We start from the raw sequence: 16,807 nt of genomic DNA, 5'->3' as shown, positions 1-16,807 counted from the left end.
CCTACACTGTTTGCTCGTAGCCCATACACACCCACTTCCTTTTGTGCAATATTTAGTGCAAAAACGCACCGGTTACTAACAAGCATCTATGTGAGACATTTGGCACCCATATGATTGGTAGATTCTGAATATCACAGGTATTTTATGTCATTGCATGAATGACAGCATATGCATGATACATTATCCACCACTAAGGTGCCCCACGTGCCAACAGAAGGGCTCATAAGGTTTAGTTTATCAGTCCCAGGATTTTACATATTAAAATATAAGACAAGAAAACTACTACACATATGTACAACATAAAAAATAAAAACAGCTTATTTTAAGATAAGAAAACTCGTTCAAATAATTAGTAACTATGAATGGAATAGTTTACTTTTAAAGCTGTGCAGAATGGAAAACGCCCTATCATTTACAATTATAAATGTTTAGATTTTTACCTACTATCTCCTTCGTCCATTAATCCTTTTACTGCCAGCCCACTTCAAGTGGGATGTACAAAGACTGCCAAAGCTATTTTTCGGAATTAGCAACCTTTCAAATTTAAAAATATTTCACCTACTTAATTTTATTTAATACGTCTAGACTTCTTTCCCAATTTTTAAGATATAATTACATCTAATAACCATAGATACATAATGGAGGTTTACAAAAATTACAGCCATGGAAAAGGCCACATTCACAACAAAGAAGTGAAATGATTCGGGCCGATAAATTGGACCCAAGCAGTTTTAGCCCAAACAGTGAGAGCCAATATATCATCCAGGTGGCAGTAAAAGGGTTAATTTAATTCCATACATACCTGGGCATTTTCTTCCAGAGATGGTTCCTTCTTTGCCACAATCAGCGTCCACTCCTGGTGTACCACCATGGCTCCTGTGTCCTGAGCCTCCACCTTTTCTCCTTGGGAAGCACTTATGGTTATGGGCTGCATTATAATGCCAAATCGTCATCATACATGATTGAAATACAAAAAAAGAAATGCTTTTGAGTATTTGTCTCAGGAATAAAATTAAGGCTCATTCAAGATGGATACATTCTTCATGCTACCCTGCAAGCTTCCTCAAAGTAATTAATATAAGGATTGCATAATGTTTATGCTCATGTTAATTATATTTACCACTTTGATACAGACTTAAAACCTCTCATTTGCATTGCAAAATCCCTTCAAAAGCCAAGTAATGATCCTTAGGGCAATGGTTTCTGGAAATTAAAAACTCCATATGTAATACTATTTGTAATAGAAACCTATTTTATGGGAGAAATTTGCATGAGATTTCAGAGCACAAATTTAATAACACACATTCATGGAAAGATAATATGGTCAATAAAGGAGAATAATTTCCTGTTTTTTGGTTTATAAGTCAGTATATCAAACATTTTGACTAATGAAAATAAGTTACTCAAACTAGATATATTGGGAGGAAAATCCAAGTTAATAAAAAAGTTATCGATACATGAACTCCTTATAGGACAAAAGATACTTAACTTCAATGGGAAAATATGAAGGTTAATTTTACCCAACTTGAGGTGTTTTTACTTCCAGGGACTTAATAAAAATTTTACAATGCATATTGAATTGGAACGTCATTAGTTTTCCCAGAAATAACTGATCCTTAACAACATATTTGCTTAAAAGATATACAACAGTGCTTTCAAGGATGTGAAATTGTTTCAGGTGTAAATGCAATATATCCAAGATAAGTATATACAACAAAATATAACTTTATCACTTAAAATGTAACTCCACTAATGACCATGGTTTCATCACTATGTCATATTCACTTCTCATAACCTTGAAAACCAACTGATGTGTTATACTACAGGAAGCGGAATAACCAGTGATGGATGAAGCGAGAAAGAAATAGTAGAATAGCACAGTCACAGAAAGCATTCTACAAAAATTAAAAATTCGCTCAAAGCTGAGAACAAAAATACAGAAGTAAGGAAACAATTCATCAGACACTACATATGGAACATATTTATAAATGGTAGTAAGGTTTCAAATTTGACAACTGCAGAAAAGTCAAAAGTGGAAGGTTTGGAAATGTGTTGCTCCCATAGAATGTTGACGATACAAAATTTCACTAAGTAACAAGTATGCATTAAGGAGTGGGAGAAAATATGTCTTCCAAAAACCTTAACTTAATCGGCCATATCATGAGATATGACGACCTTACAAGAACAATCGACAAAGAGGAGGAGAGGTGGACAGAAAGAAGGGAAAAAATGGCTGTGAATGTTTTTTATAGGTCAGGTTATTAAGGGTAGACAAAAGGAAGAACATACACATGAAAAGATAAGCAGATGTTAAACAAGAATTGAGGACTCTAAGACACGCATTTTAGGAATGTGGATTTATGATGACAACATTGTCCATATGCAATTCAGGTTCCACAGACAATAAATTCTACATAAATAGTATTACCTGATTAGAAGAGTCTTGATGCATCTGTTTACTTGTGGCAGCATCAGAGCAATCATTCACCACATATCCTTCTTCATCATCGCTAATCTCATCATTTTTAACAGAAGAGCACTTGAACGTTAATGGATCACTCTATTGGAAAGAGGAACACACTTTGATACACATTTTAATCCATTGGTGCACAAGCAAAAGTGATCATGAATGAAGCTTGAAATACAGGATTTCTGTAGTAAACGAGTACATAATCCCTGATGAACTATTCTGGCCTCTTTGTAGAAAATATATTTACTTAATCAACCAACAACATTTGGCCAATTAAATTCTCATTCCTTCAATGCAATACAGTAAACTCTTGATTTTACGAAGCAGGATTTTACGAAGTTTTCGATTATACGAAGTGATATTGCGGTCCCGGTGAAAAGCCTATGCTAAATACATGGCGCTATTCGATTATACGAAGTTTCGATTATACGAAATGTTTTGAATTTACGAACCTCGGCTCGGTCCCTAGGAGCAAATGGCATTCGTTTATACGAACTACGGCGAAAAATTTGTCAACAAAACTAGTTACGCCGGCGTAAGTAGCTAAAAAATCAGCGCTTCCAACTGTGGTCCATCAAAAGTGCGAAATCGTAAATGATAATGCAACTTTGGAGAGAAATGGGTCGCCAAAAACCTCACTGTAGGAATTTAGGGGGAGTAGGAGTTCAGTTAAAATATCGCGGCTGACATTATGCCCCTATTTACGTGCCTGTTCGTAAACATAGCATCGCCAATAATTCGTAGTTTAACATGTCAGGAAGGTCGCGCGGAGTATTTCGAACACCCCTAATTAACCCTTTGCACTGCTGTGAACGTACTTCGAAGACTACTTGACTACTTTTCGCCGAAGCACTTCGAAGGGTCCCTAATCCGGGACCCTTTCCTCGACCAGCTCACCCTCGCTGGCCCCTGAAACTGAGCTATTTTTTAATGCATTACCTGACGCAACCCTGGGTTTCAAAGGGCAAAGGTGCCATGGGGGGAAAAAGAGTAAAGTGCGTGTTACTGTGGGGCTGTGCGTCAACCAAACGGGCACGGACAAAATAAGCCCGTTGTCATTGGGAAATTTGAAAGGCCACGGTGCTTAAAACATGTAAAATTGGAAGCCCTCCCCGTTTTTTACCATGCAAATAAAAACAGCTGGATGACCCGAGAAAATTTCCAGCAAACGGTTATACGTCTACACAGAAAAATTGCTGGAGAGAACAGCAAAATTGTTTTAATAATGGATAATGCCACCGTTCATGAAAACGTGGAAGATCTAAAATTGGCTAATGTTCGAGTCCTCTTTTTACCCCCGAACTCGACTAGCAAGTCCCAGCCCTTGGACCAAGGCATTATCCAGGATTTTAAAGTCCTATACCGGAAGAAGCTTGAGCGGTATTACTTGCGATGGATCGGTATGTATACATTCATCTATTTTGCTCATGTGCGTTTGGATATCGATTTAGATATTTTTATTCATGATTATCATTCTTTCAAATCTATTTGCTACTTTTATAAATGGGAACAGAAATTAATAACATCCCGAAATGGACGTTGATACATGCAATCCGCGCCATAATATCTTTTCGTGTATATATTGGCCTTTGTGAATGAACAACTTAAATATCTTAAGTACTGGGCTCTATTTACCGCCAATTTATATTTCAGGCTTCTCGTAATGAAGACGCACTTCCAAGTCTAACCATGAACTTTCTTCTCACGCGCTTCCCTGTTCTCCCATGCTGGGGTTCTATCTTTCCAAAGCCGTCCCTTCCCTCCTGCCGCCTTTGGCTGATCTTGCTGACACCCACCTTACGCATCCCAAACCCCTCCTTCCCCAGCATTTCCCATTCACTCCCTCCCTAAGGAGACTGAGCTTGTGTGCGTCGCAAAAAAATACGGCCCCCAAAAGTAGACTGAGGCAGAGCTGAAGGCCATTTCCCCACCCTTGTTTGTCCTGCCCCCTTCACCAGTCCTTGTGCTGACCACACTTCTTCCCTCAGGCAATCCCCATCCCACTCTTATTCACCCCACCCACTGGGAACGTTCCCCGATTGTGGAGAAGGGCATGGTTCATCTTTACCTGCAACGGGGGGAAGTTATTAACCGGAGAGAGGCGGAAGAAGTATCTTCCACTATCGGGAAAATGGTGCCGCGCTTATAATTGTCTCTCTTCTTCTCAGCTGACTTTTCAATTGAAATTAATTTCTTTGCTCTTTCCACACTATATTTATTTACGATTATGGCGCGACTATTTTTTAGTGCTAAAACTAAGAAAATCTTTTCTCTATGTCAATGATCCTTTGCCTAACTTTCAATACGGCGGAGAAAGGAACACGAAAACTAAATGAGGTGACGGTACAGGTTTTTGCGTGTCATTTTTTGGGAATTCACGCTAGCGAACCAATACTTAACCACGTTGAGAAATGATAAAACGTCTCTTGTAGGAAAACAATCAATGTGGATAATAACGTTTCTATCTATATTTCTCCGATACTGTAAGATGTTTCTCCTGTCGTTTTCCGGTTGGAACCTTGATCCTGTCGGCATAAAAGGAGAGAAACATACTATATGAACAGGTCACCTCACACCCGGTATGAAGAAGACAGTCCTGATGAAGAATTGAGTCTTTATGGCAACGTCTGCGAAGATGATGGAACACAGTAGTCGGACGGAGAACTCAAACAGAATTTACTTCAAATATTCGCCAGAAGATAATCACATCCTACGTTATTTATGATCGTAATTGAATCTCAGTGAAAATAGAGCACATTCTGCTGAAAATACGAAGTAACTCGAAATATTAACTTACGAAGGTTATTTTGGAAACGGGCTAAGACCCTTGTTTTTCTTTTTTTCTCGTCACTGAGCGATATAGGGCGACATAAATGGCGGTTAGGCCGGCTGCCGCTAAAATTCCGTGGGTGTCAGAAACAAATATCTATCTTTTGCATACTTAATAGTAGCTATTGGCTCCTAACCACAAATTTATTACTGTTAATTCTTATAATAAACATTGCAATTCATTGTTTGATTACGTTTTCTAAACTGGTCGGGAATTTCTTTAGCGATCGTTGACGTTGAAGTATAAACAAGAAATGGGAATTTTATGGTGGTATAAATATTTAACGATTTTTCACATCATAAATCGATAGCAAAAAGCCTTTTCTATGAATTATACCGAGAATAACCACCGAAAACATTTAAATAAGACCACTAAAGACAAAAAACGGCGGAAGAAACAAAAGCGAACATTTTTTTCGTGACTTACGAAAAAGGTTTGAATTTACGAAACTCGATTTTACGAAGTGCCAATTTTCCGGTCCCACTGACTTCGTAAAATCAAGAGTTTACTGTATAATGAAATCCTTGGTAAGACAAAGGCACATCTTTATTGGGATAATCTTGAGAGTGAGTAGCTCTTAAAATTGTGGAATTCCTCTTTCATTATAACTTATTTTAAAAAAGGAGCTAAGCAAAGAGCACTGACTTCTAAAAAAATTATAAAAATCTAAGAATAAGCAAAATATATATATTAAATTTATAGTGGAAGGGTTAAGAGACTATGAGCAACAGCAGCAGAAAATTGAGTCAAAGTAAATGAAAATCAGTTTATGTCACTTACAGTTGATGTCTTTTGGCAATCTACTTGCACTGCTAACGTCCAACACCCCATTCGAAAATGGTAAAGCAGGACAAATCTGTAGTCCTTGTTATAAATTCCTGTTCACTTCCAGCAAAAAATACAAATATGAAACAATCTCAATCCTGTGAGCATCAATCTCTCATAAGAAATGAGTTATTTTTTGGGATCTGGCTAGCAGCTGCATCATGATTTATTTATTTAATCCAGTCCAAAAACAGCACGAGGCCAATTACAAAGGACTAAAATAACAGGAGAAACAATTTAATAATATAAAGCAATGTAACCAATAATGAACAAAAAAATATTCAACAGTATTTACAAAAAAATAACAAAGAATTGTAAATTTCATCGGGTGGTGTAAGGAATAGGGGAAAATTATGATAGTGATGGTGCAAGATGGATGAGGGATGAAAAAAAGGATCAAAATTTGGAACATAACATTTAGCATATGAGTTAATGGAAAAAAGAAGTCTGAATAGAAAAGAAAGTTTGGAGACAGAAAGGCGGGGTGAAACAATGAAATAGGTCACTCGACCTCGTCGTTCGTGAAGGAACACGAAGCGCAAAAAAAGAAAGAAGGTCAGATGATCTGTATTTGCCATAAGTGATATTTAAGAAGTCTCTGGTCATTGAGGATATGGTGATCAGCTAAAGTAGCAATGCCAAGAGAGGATTCAATCTCATTGAGGGAGAAGTTACGAAAAGGCAAGTGGCGGTAGCGGACATAAGAAAGGAAAAAATTCAAAGTGCATCCTAGGAGCTTTAATGAAGAAGGTGGGGTTGTAGACCAGATTTGGCTGCAGTAATCTAGGACCAAAGAGACACAGGAAAGGAAGAAGGTGCGTAGAGCAATCAAATCCAACACCTCACTATGGCAATACATCATTCCCATCAAAGACATAGCATGGGTGGAAATGGATTTTAAGTGTTCACGGAAGAGCAGCTTAGAGTAAAAAATAACCGCTAAATCCTTCTGAGAGGTGACTGAAGGAATTTGATTTCCAGATAATTGGTAATTTATACTCAGGATAGACTTCGTAGGGTGAATGGTAGTATTGTAGACCTGGCTGGATTAATTTTCAGACTCCAAATCTCAGACCATTGGTCTACGGCATCAAGAGCCTTCTGCAGAGCAAGGCAGTCTCTTGGGGAATCAATCTGTTTAAAAATTCTGCAGTCATCCGTGTATAATAATATTTTACAATTGGTGGAGGAGACTATGTTAACCAGATCATCTATGTATAAAGCAAACAGTAAAGGTCCGAGGCCACTCCCTTGTGGGACTCCATATGGTGCCATCAAAGAACATGACCCATTTACTATAGTGTCTTGTTGCCGGTTCTGAAGGAAAGATGATAAGATAGAAATAAAATTGCCATGGACTTAATACCGATTCTCTAATTTCAAGAGCAGTAATGACATCATGGTAATTCTGTTAGAGAGTATCAAATTCAACAGTACTCAGTAAAACTCTCAATTCTTTACCCCCCTTCTGCTCTGTGGTGATCGGAAGTAAAAACTGCGTTTCTATGATCATAAAAATAATGACTTCTCAGTGATGTGATGACAGTGCACTCCCTTGCTCAGTACACAAATGTGAGCTGTCAGTTTAGCAAAAATCAGAAAAACTGCTCATTACAATAAATCATTCAATTTAAATGATTCATTCATGAAATATATTCTGCAGTTGGTCATTATTGATCAAGTGAGGGAGAATGCTTTACGTTTCTGCTGCGAAGTGCTGGTAATATTCCACAAAGAAATGACACTGTGCCGTAGAAAAACACAACTACGCAAGTTCAATAAGGGGAAAAACAGTACTGTACAAGGCAAGAGTACACTCACCAAGTCATCACTGGCCAATGGGTCTGGGATTTCAGTGGAAGTTCCTGTGGGATCTGATGTGTACAGCTCAGGATAATTCCCTTCATTCTCATCTTTTACTTGAAACTGGAAGATAGTAATGGACTTCACTCAATTAAAGAAAAAATAATAATTATCTAATTCGGTGATAAAAAAATCCTCTTCTCCTAAACACCACTCCAGCTGGCCAATGTACTAACGATATTCTTGCCACTCACAGATCAAACTCCAGAATATCAATATTCAACAAGGGAGGGGGAGTTATGTCACAATGAGCGTGTGGTTTGAATGAGAGTTTTGGCCACTTACAGCAGAGGCAAAACAGCTGGAACAATAGATCAAGGTTCCACTGTACATTGAATTGTCTTCATATTTTCTTTACCCAGGCTAATAAAGAGGTGCCACAACAAGCTGGATCCTTCATTGAAATAAAGGAGGAAGATGGGTTAAAACAAAAAGAGGGCAATAATGAGACACATCCCAGTTATAACCAAGACAAATGGATTGAACAGACATTTCACACAGTTATCAACAAGTCTACTTCATCAGGTACGTGCAATTTCTATCAGAATATTTCCGGTGTTGTACAAGTGATATTGACTGAAAAATATTAGTGAGTCAGCTTTCTGCCTCATACGATACAACTAGTAAAGCCCTCAACTGACGGTTGCATAACTGTGAGTGACTTCCCGTAAATATACTAATACTTATGGCAGAAACACCCTCTTCCTTATAGAACCAAGAAATTTGTACTATGGGGGAAAAAAGTATCCCGACAAAGTTTGCGCCGCCACTATCGCTCCGCGGGTTAGTGGGTTTCCTTTCCAGTGGGTTGCTATTCTTTGGTCAGTGAGGGAAATTCAAACAAGGCAAACCATTTCCTGCCTTCGCCGTCCAAGTACGCGACCTGAGTCTCCCGCAACCCAAAGCATGACTCGCGATGAAATCCGTAGAATAGAGACGCATTCGACGGCATCATAAGCGCACATTGGGAACGCTCCTCTGAATTTTCCTTCGCCTATCTCAACGAAACGACTTAAACCACTAGGGCCAAAGCAAGCTCTCTCTTTAGGTAAACAAGACAGTCAGCCAGAATATTCGATGGGCCACGAATTTGAATGCAGTTGGTTTTGAAGAAGTTTTACCTTCTCCGGAAGGACTGCCGTGCACATTGCCAGAACGCGTTTTCCTTTCGATCGAGAAGGATGTTTTCCCATCTTGATTGAAGATACCTTTGTCGTCAGGCGAAAGAGGGATAAGTAGTCAGCTTGTTGGGGGCAGGCTTAACAGTAGCGGAAACATAGCGAAGGGTGAATAAAAATTAAAGTACCGTATACTACTCGAATAAACGCAACAGGAAGGGTAATGAGGCATTGAAAAATCGGAGAAGACCTCCACCTGAGAAGTGACCGATTAGGACCTAGGTGTACAACCGGAGATGTTGATGCTGACATATTTTAATACATCGAAGTGCTGCTGAGATTTCGAATTTAATAAAAGGAGAACTATTGTCCCAAGTGAAGTGTGAATTCATTGGAGTATATTTTTTTGTCTTTCATTTTTGCTGCATTAATTTAGATATTTTATTTAACTCTTAAATATTTTCAAAAGTAGGTAATTTGGCAGCAAAATTTCATGCATAGTTTTAATTTTAAAAATTTGTTTTCAAATAAATTGAAAAAAGTGAGGTATCGATATGCAGAAAATAATTTTTTTGCCGCTGGATAGGAAAAAATAAAATGTTAGTTTTGTTTTACGATTTATGTAATTTACGTCGAAAAAATATGTGTCGTCAATTAATTTTTTAGGAATCATGTGCATATCATTGAAGAAATTTTCAGTCGCAATTGACGCACTAAAACTTTTTAAAGCGATAATTGTTTAGGCATGACCGGTCAACATAGATTTTGTTCTAGAGACGCTGTTGAGTGATCTTAGGCGTATTTTTTGCGCTTATTCCGAATCCGGGATAGATTCTTTTTATCACATCTAGTTTCTTTGGGACAGCTTAGTGTTTTTTTTATTTCTTTTACGAAAGTAGTAAATTAATTAATTTATGTATCGTGATAGCATGAGAAAGAGAAAATAAAACTTTCCTGAAAAAACATGTTGTCCTACGATGTTATGCCTTCCTATTCTGTCAAAATGTGTTTAAAATCGTACTATCCTACCGTTTTGTTCAAAGCAATACTGCCTCAGCCTCCATTCACATCATCATTTGACAAGGTGTAGGAGCGTGAAGACGTGTGCTTTCTCTGAAGATAGTAGAAGATGGATAATTTCGATGATCGCAGGAAATTACAGGTCATTACAATTTAATCGCTGATAAGTTGCCAGCTTTAATCAGGCCAGGCTATTTAGATAGTGGGTGAACCATCCTGATGACTTTCGTTATGTATACGGTGAAATTACTTTTAAGGCTCAAAGGTGGAAAATTACTCCCTTTTCCAGACAGTGTTATAAGCTTTATTTTGACTGCCTGTAGGGTAGCCAAGGTAAAGCATGGGCTCCCCATGTGTTGAGTGGCACCAGTGTAGGGCTTCTTACTGGTTGGACAAAAAAATGTCACAAGGAGTTTGCCGTCCCCATGATTTGGCAGATCATATTGCATTTCAAAAATGAAAGGAATTACAACGAAGTCAAAACACTCAGTAAAATATCCAGACAACTTTGAATCAGCGATACTACCGTTCCCTCACTCCGAATATTTAAAAGTGCCGTAACCAATCGAGTATGTTAATCTTAGCAAAGATTCAGAAAGTAATCAAGAACGTGATAATGAAGGATTCAGAGACTCGAAGGACCCAAATTTTGGACCGAGTAAATCTGCTGGACCTCATTTCATAACGTAAGAGGTTTTAAATTAACTAGTGCACGATTTATATGTTATCCAAAAAGCAGGGTGAAATCTTAGGATCACGATTAAAGGGTTGAAAATTGTTGCATCCAAATACGAAACTTTAGATGTGACGAATTTAATTTGGTTTATTCTCCAAAAAACGATTTGCTATTTGCAATGATATTCTCTGTGTTGTGGATACTCTTCATTTTGAATTAAACAAAGATAATTAGCGTTTGTTCACCCATTCCTCCTAGGTTATGTTAAAGGCTAATCTCATAAAGAATGGAAATAGGCTCCCATCAATACTGTTAACTCGTGAAGCTGAAATGAAAGAATCTTACGAGAATATGCGGTTACTTTTAGAAAATATCACTACCAAAAATATAAATGGAAACTTTGTGGCCACTTAAAGTAATTTCTATGTTACTTGGATTACAGCTTGGCTATACGAAAGGTTGTTGCTTCACCTGCGAATGGGATATCAGAGACAGAACAAAATTGTTCGGAACATAAAGAACTCGTCCTTGGATCCAAAAACGTCCTTTGTCAGCCTTTGGTCGAACCAAAAAATATTCTTTTTCCACCTCTGCATATTAAATAAGGACTTTTTAAAATTTTGATGAAGCCATGTGCAATAATGGTGCCGGTTTTACTCATTTGAAACAAAAGTCCTTTGATTAAGTGAGGCTAGGATCAAATAAGGAATATGCAGATTGGGAATTGAAGGACTCGGAATTTCAACAGTGAGTTAGATCAACGGAGAAAAGCGCGTGGAACGCATTTAGAAATGTATCTAAACATTTTTAGGAAATATCATGGCTGAACATTATCGTGATCTGGTGGCTATATTAATATCATTAAATCGTACCAAAATATGGGCTGCACTATGAATTTAAAAATTTATTATTTTGACTCAAACCCTGTCTTTTTCCACAAAACCTCTGCGCTGTTAGAGAGGAACACAGTGAGCGTTTCGACCAATATATTTTACATTTGGAAAAATAACACCTAGGAAATTTCAGCAACATGATAGCAAATTACTGATTGACACTGAATAGGGACTTACCAGATGCAAAAAATACGAGAAAATCCTATCAAAGTACTTTTTTCACATTTTTTAAAATCACAATTTATGTGCTTAAATATCCTTGAACACTCATTTAGTACAGTCGTCCTAAAGAAAGTAGACTTGATAAAAAAATATCTGAGCCCAGATTTGGAATCAGGACGAAAAGGATTACTCCAACAACATCTCTAGGATAGAAAAAAGTTTTTTGTTGACCTGTGTATTTAGAGTTATTCCTGATGCTCAAAATCTCTCATCGCTAATGCTGCCTTGCAGATTACGTCTAGCGAATATTTATCCCGTAAATTTTCGAGAGAGAACTGGAGATCGGCTTTCAGTGAATTGTATTACGAGTGCCGCAGTAGGAGCGAAGAAGGAACGGAAAGGAGGGTTTGAGGGAGATAGTGGGTAAAAGAAAGGCACAATTCCATAGGATATCGAATGCGCCAACATTCTAGAGAGGAGTACGAAATGCATTTGAGCCTCGGTTCGAAGCACGCAAATTCACCGTCACGACCTTGGTGGCTCAAATAAGACCGTATTTGAATTTCCCTCGCCTCCTTCCAAGGATTGTATACCGTTAGAAAGGGAATCCATTCTCCTGTGAAGCGATGGTGGCGGCACAAACTTTGTCGGGATACTTTTTTCCCCCATAGTACAAATGAAGGTGGTTCAAATCAGGTTTCACTGTGTACGAGAACATAACTTACCAACTCATTGTCCCTGGGCAGTACCAAGTCTGGCACAGGAAGGTATATCTCAGTGGTTTGGGCTGAGCATGTGAGCTGTGAATTGTGTTCAATTACACCTTGAATGCAGCCCTTAGTCTCCTCAGTAGGCCCGGAATTGTCATCAGCTGCCTCTCCTCCTTCAAAACTCTGCTAAAAAAGTAACAGTGAAAAAACACTTATCTCCTTAAAAATACATAAATGGGATGCTCTTAAGCAAAAAAAGGATGTCAAACATACTGTCTATGCTTTCATATAAAAATGGAGTGGGTTCAGCATACCTGTCAATCAAGTTTTGGGTCTGGTAGATATGGATCTCTATGGTCGAATAAGTGATGTCTCAGTTGGTGGGGCAAAACTCATGTTTGTGCTAGTTTTATATGCTATCTCAAGTGATAGTTACAGTAAAGAAAGATTAAAAAACTCAAATTTTGAAAAAGAATTGTAGTGACATTGTTAAACTTGAGAACCTGACAACATAACATTGATCAAGGGTAAGTTCCATTATAAAAAAAAACTTTTCAAAGCAAAGAAAATTGATCATAAACAACAATAATTCTTTCCATGAACAATGAAACTACCAAAAAACATAATGATTTGGATAGAGACCATAAACCAGTTCTTAGTTTCATACACAGATTACCTACTCATGAGAGCGTTTAATTCATTTAAAAAATCATTACTAATATATCCTTATATGAATAAAGCATTACGTTTCCTTAGATTTCTCTAAAGAAATGGATCAAGTAAGAGTTCTTTTACATTGCTCAAATACACTTTTCTCCATTCAAGTAAAATCACTTCTTATAACTGTATAAAACTGAAGTTAATCATTAAAATCCATTGAGATAAATAGGAGATAAAAATGCAGATTACAATAGGGTCGGTCAAGCCTATGAGAATGGTTTCAAAAAACGAATGGATATCACCTCTGGTGTAATTTCATTTTGATTGGGATTAATTACAGATGCGTTGAAAAGTAACGGTGGAATTATTAGCAATCAAAATTCGAACAATTTCAATGCCGCCAAAAACGGTCTGCCATCTTGAAATAGAGGTGATGACGTAGAAAGCCTGTACGCCTGGCCATGCTGGCCTGTACCCTCGATGCCAAGCTGAGCACTCTGCATGCTGACTAGACACTGACCAAGGTTATTCCTTATTTTGAAATGGCCTTTGTTGTGCATGAAACTTCCGGATGGATCAAGGTGACAAAATCCATTCTTCAATTTAGGCAGGCAACGTATTTAGCGTTGACAGGAATTGAAAGTTTTGTATAGCTGCATTTGCTAGGAAACTACGTGCAGTGAACTTTCATTGTGTCTCTAGTGCAAGTGAACACAATTTTTGCCCTTTATGTACCCCAAAGTGAATGATTACATATAGACGATGGAGTAAAGAGTGAAGCAACAAGTGAAGCGAGTTGTGAATATAACATCTTCGACAAAATTATTTATTTCTTCCATGCTGGTTCAATCAACCCTATACATTTCGATCTAAGGTATCTAACTATTTCGAAGGGGATATGTTTCACATTTGGGCTAGTTGTACTTTAGGGCTACATTGAACGCATATTAATTTTCATACGTTTGTTCGCTTCTAAGTTCTGTTTGATTTTATTACCTATTGCCAATTCATTTTGAGCATTCGCCAGTGTTTACATTTCACGAATTTCATTGTGCTGTTGTTTGTTTTGGTCAAATTTTGGGTACGGTAAGAGTGAAAGTGAAATTAGAAGTTTTTTGATGTTACAATAACTGGTTTAGCTAGTTTAATAATTTATTTCAGCCTATTCATTTCATTGTCTTCGCAATGTCAATGTGAAATAACGTAAACTGATTCTAAGTCGTTAGTAATGAGTGGGAAGTGAGGTGTGGAGAATCCTTTCGAACTTCAAGGAGTGCAAATTCTTTTAGTGTGTGCAGAGTGATTGGAAAACCGATTGTCACGTTTTATTAGCGTTACACAATAGTGTTTTATATTTATTGTGAGCCAAGTTTTATTGTGAGCCTCCAGGTGTCTATTGTTGATGAAATATTCACTGCATGAATGACTTCATGCAGTGAATATTTAAGGATTATCGTGGGATCATTATGGACCACTTAGCTTTAGAAAAAAATGTCTTGTCATCTCCCAGGAGTGGAGTTATGTATGAAAATAAAAATCACCATGTGTTGCACGTTGCGGCACTCAAGGGGTTACTCCCAAATTTGGATTGCTCATATTTCATTTACAATTGAAAATTGGAGGCAAATATTATACACAATTTCTAATTATACCAGGATGTATGACCATGGAAAGTATCTGGAAAATCTGAGTCTTTGGGTGTCATTTGGTCAAAATATTGGTTGATTTTATATGGAATGACTCCTCTACCATAGTCCTTTTATTTAAGAACGAAGAATTCTCTGACCGTTTGCTGCTAAATAATAATAGGTGAAAGAACTTGAAAATAGTTTGTGGATCGGTTGTTAAATATAGTACCGAGTGCATGCAAACATGTTATATTTCTTTTTGGTGACCTCTCCTTTGGGTTTAACTATGATCTTATGAGGCTAAGGTTACGTACTACTAAAACCATCTTAGAAATATTTGAGAAATTGGTTGTTTATTTTCAAGTCATCTTATATGTATAGATGGTGGGTACAATGAAGTAGTAGCAATTTACTACACTGAGTGATACTTTCGTACGCTAAATGACGAACTTGTGTCATTTCTATTATGAAGCGATTATTCTTACTTTGTAGTACAGACTCAACTGACTGAATCATTGTTGGCCGAGATCGCTTGTTTATATATTACAGCGAATGGGGAACGCCACTTTGGGAGTTCCTGGAATATTCCCGATTTTCCCTACTGCATGTAGGGAAATGTCGCAATTGCAATGTAGCAATTTACTACACTGAGTAATACTTTCGTACACTAAGTGACGAACTTGTGTCGTTTCTATTATGAAGCGATTATTCTCACTTCGTAGTACAGACTCAACTGACTGAATCATTGTTGGCCGAGATCTCTTGTTTATATATTACAGCGAATGGGGAACGCCACTTTGGGAGTTCCTGGAATATTCCCGATTTTCTCTACTGCGTGTTGTGGCGGATATTGCGCCACAAAGGCAAGATTTGACAAAGCATTAGGAATTAATTTTAGTACGCAAAAATTATCCATGAAAATATTTTCATCAGAAATTTAAAATTAGAAAAAAATCAGGAATTTTGATGTGATGTATCTTTTCTGTAGCTGTTAAGTTAATTTGTAAATACTATTTTCCAATATTTGAATATCATTTTAATATTCACATCAATTTTGATTGATTACATCCCAAAATATATTGCTAAATGCATAGATAAGATTCATTCCTGTTCATGCCTTTTATGAAATTATTTGTTTCTGTAAATAATTTAATAGATGAACACTATCCTGTTTTAAAAATGCATCATAATTTGTTAAAGTATTCTATTAATATTATTGTTAACAAGTTTATTTTATATATTATGTTAAATTATATTGTGGTTAAAGTTTAAATATGACCTTAGTATTAATAAGTCACCTGTACCTTGGTTGTTACCATTGTTGGGAAATACTTTTTTTTGGTACTGAGATGCTTATCCTACGTAACAGCCTTAAAAATCTTGGCTAAGGATATGGTGTGCAGATGGTTTCCCAGGAATTGCACCGGGCCAGATTCTTCAACTCAATTTTCTATGAACCAGTTGCCCAGGTGCCCTGATGACGATGGACAACTTGTTCATCGAAACTTTGGCTGATTGTTAGATGGAGTTTGATAACCTGACCCAGTGGAATTCCTGAGTAACGTTACACAGTACTATACACTGGGAAAACCTGTGATAATTCTTTATATGCTTTGCATGCCTGGCAGGTTTATTGCATTCTTAATTTTTTTTGGGCTACCAATTTGAATGAGGTGTACGGAACAGAACAAATAATAATCAGATGGTACAATGTCTGGGGAATGTGGCTGGTGCGTTCAGCCTTTGTTTTACAGTGTTTCCAAATAGGTTTTCATGTTTAATGTTTTAGGTTTTCTAACATTAGCTCAAGCATTTTATGCTGTTGAATCACTGTAGAATGATTGGGAACCCAAGTTTCTTGCTTAATATTGAATTCCCAATACTAGGAATGGCTTGGTGGGTAACTCCAACTAAAAAGCAAACTCTTCTTGAGTTTAGCATTGATCTTCCTC

At 37.2% G+C, this 16,807-nt stretch overlaps 1 protein-coding gene across 1 annotated transcript in view; it reads left to right on the top strand.

Annotated features, from left to right (window-relative positions):
- The first annotated feature begins 13,337 nt into the window (after positions 1–13,337).
- The window catches only part of LOC124172093, a 30,425-nt gene continuing 26,955 nt past the window's right edge, over positions 13,338–16,807 (top strand). Inside the window, exon 1 of the mRNA XM_046551500.1 lies at positions 13,338–13,346. Within this exon, the coding sequence (XP_046407456.1) occupies positions 13,338–13,346 (9 nt within the window). The remainder of the gene's footprint in view (positions 13,347–16,807) is intronic.

The sequence above is a fragment of the Ischnura elegans genome (assembly GCF_921293095.1).
Source record: "Ischnura elegans chromosome 13 unlocalized genomic scaffold, ioIscEleg1.1 SUPER_13_unloc_1, whole genome shotgun sequence".
In the NCBI taxonomy this organism is placed as follows: Eukaryota; Metazoa; Arthropoda; class Insecta; order Odonata; family Coenagrionidae; genus Ischnura; species Ischnura elegans.
The sequence above is the reverse complement of the archived record's forward strand: the minus strand, read 5'-3'. Positions and strand labels throughout refer to the sequence as shown.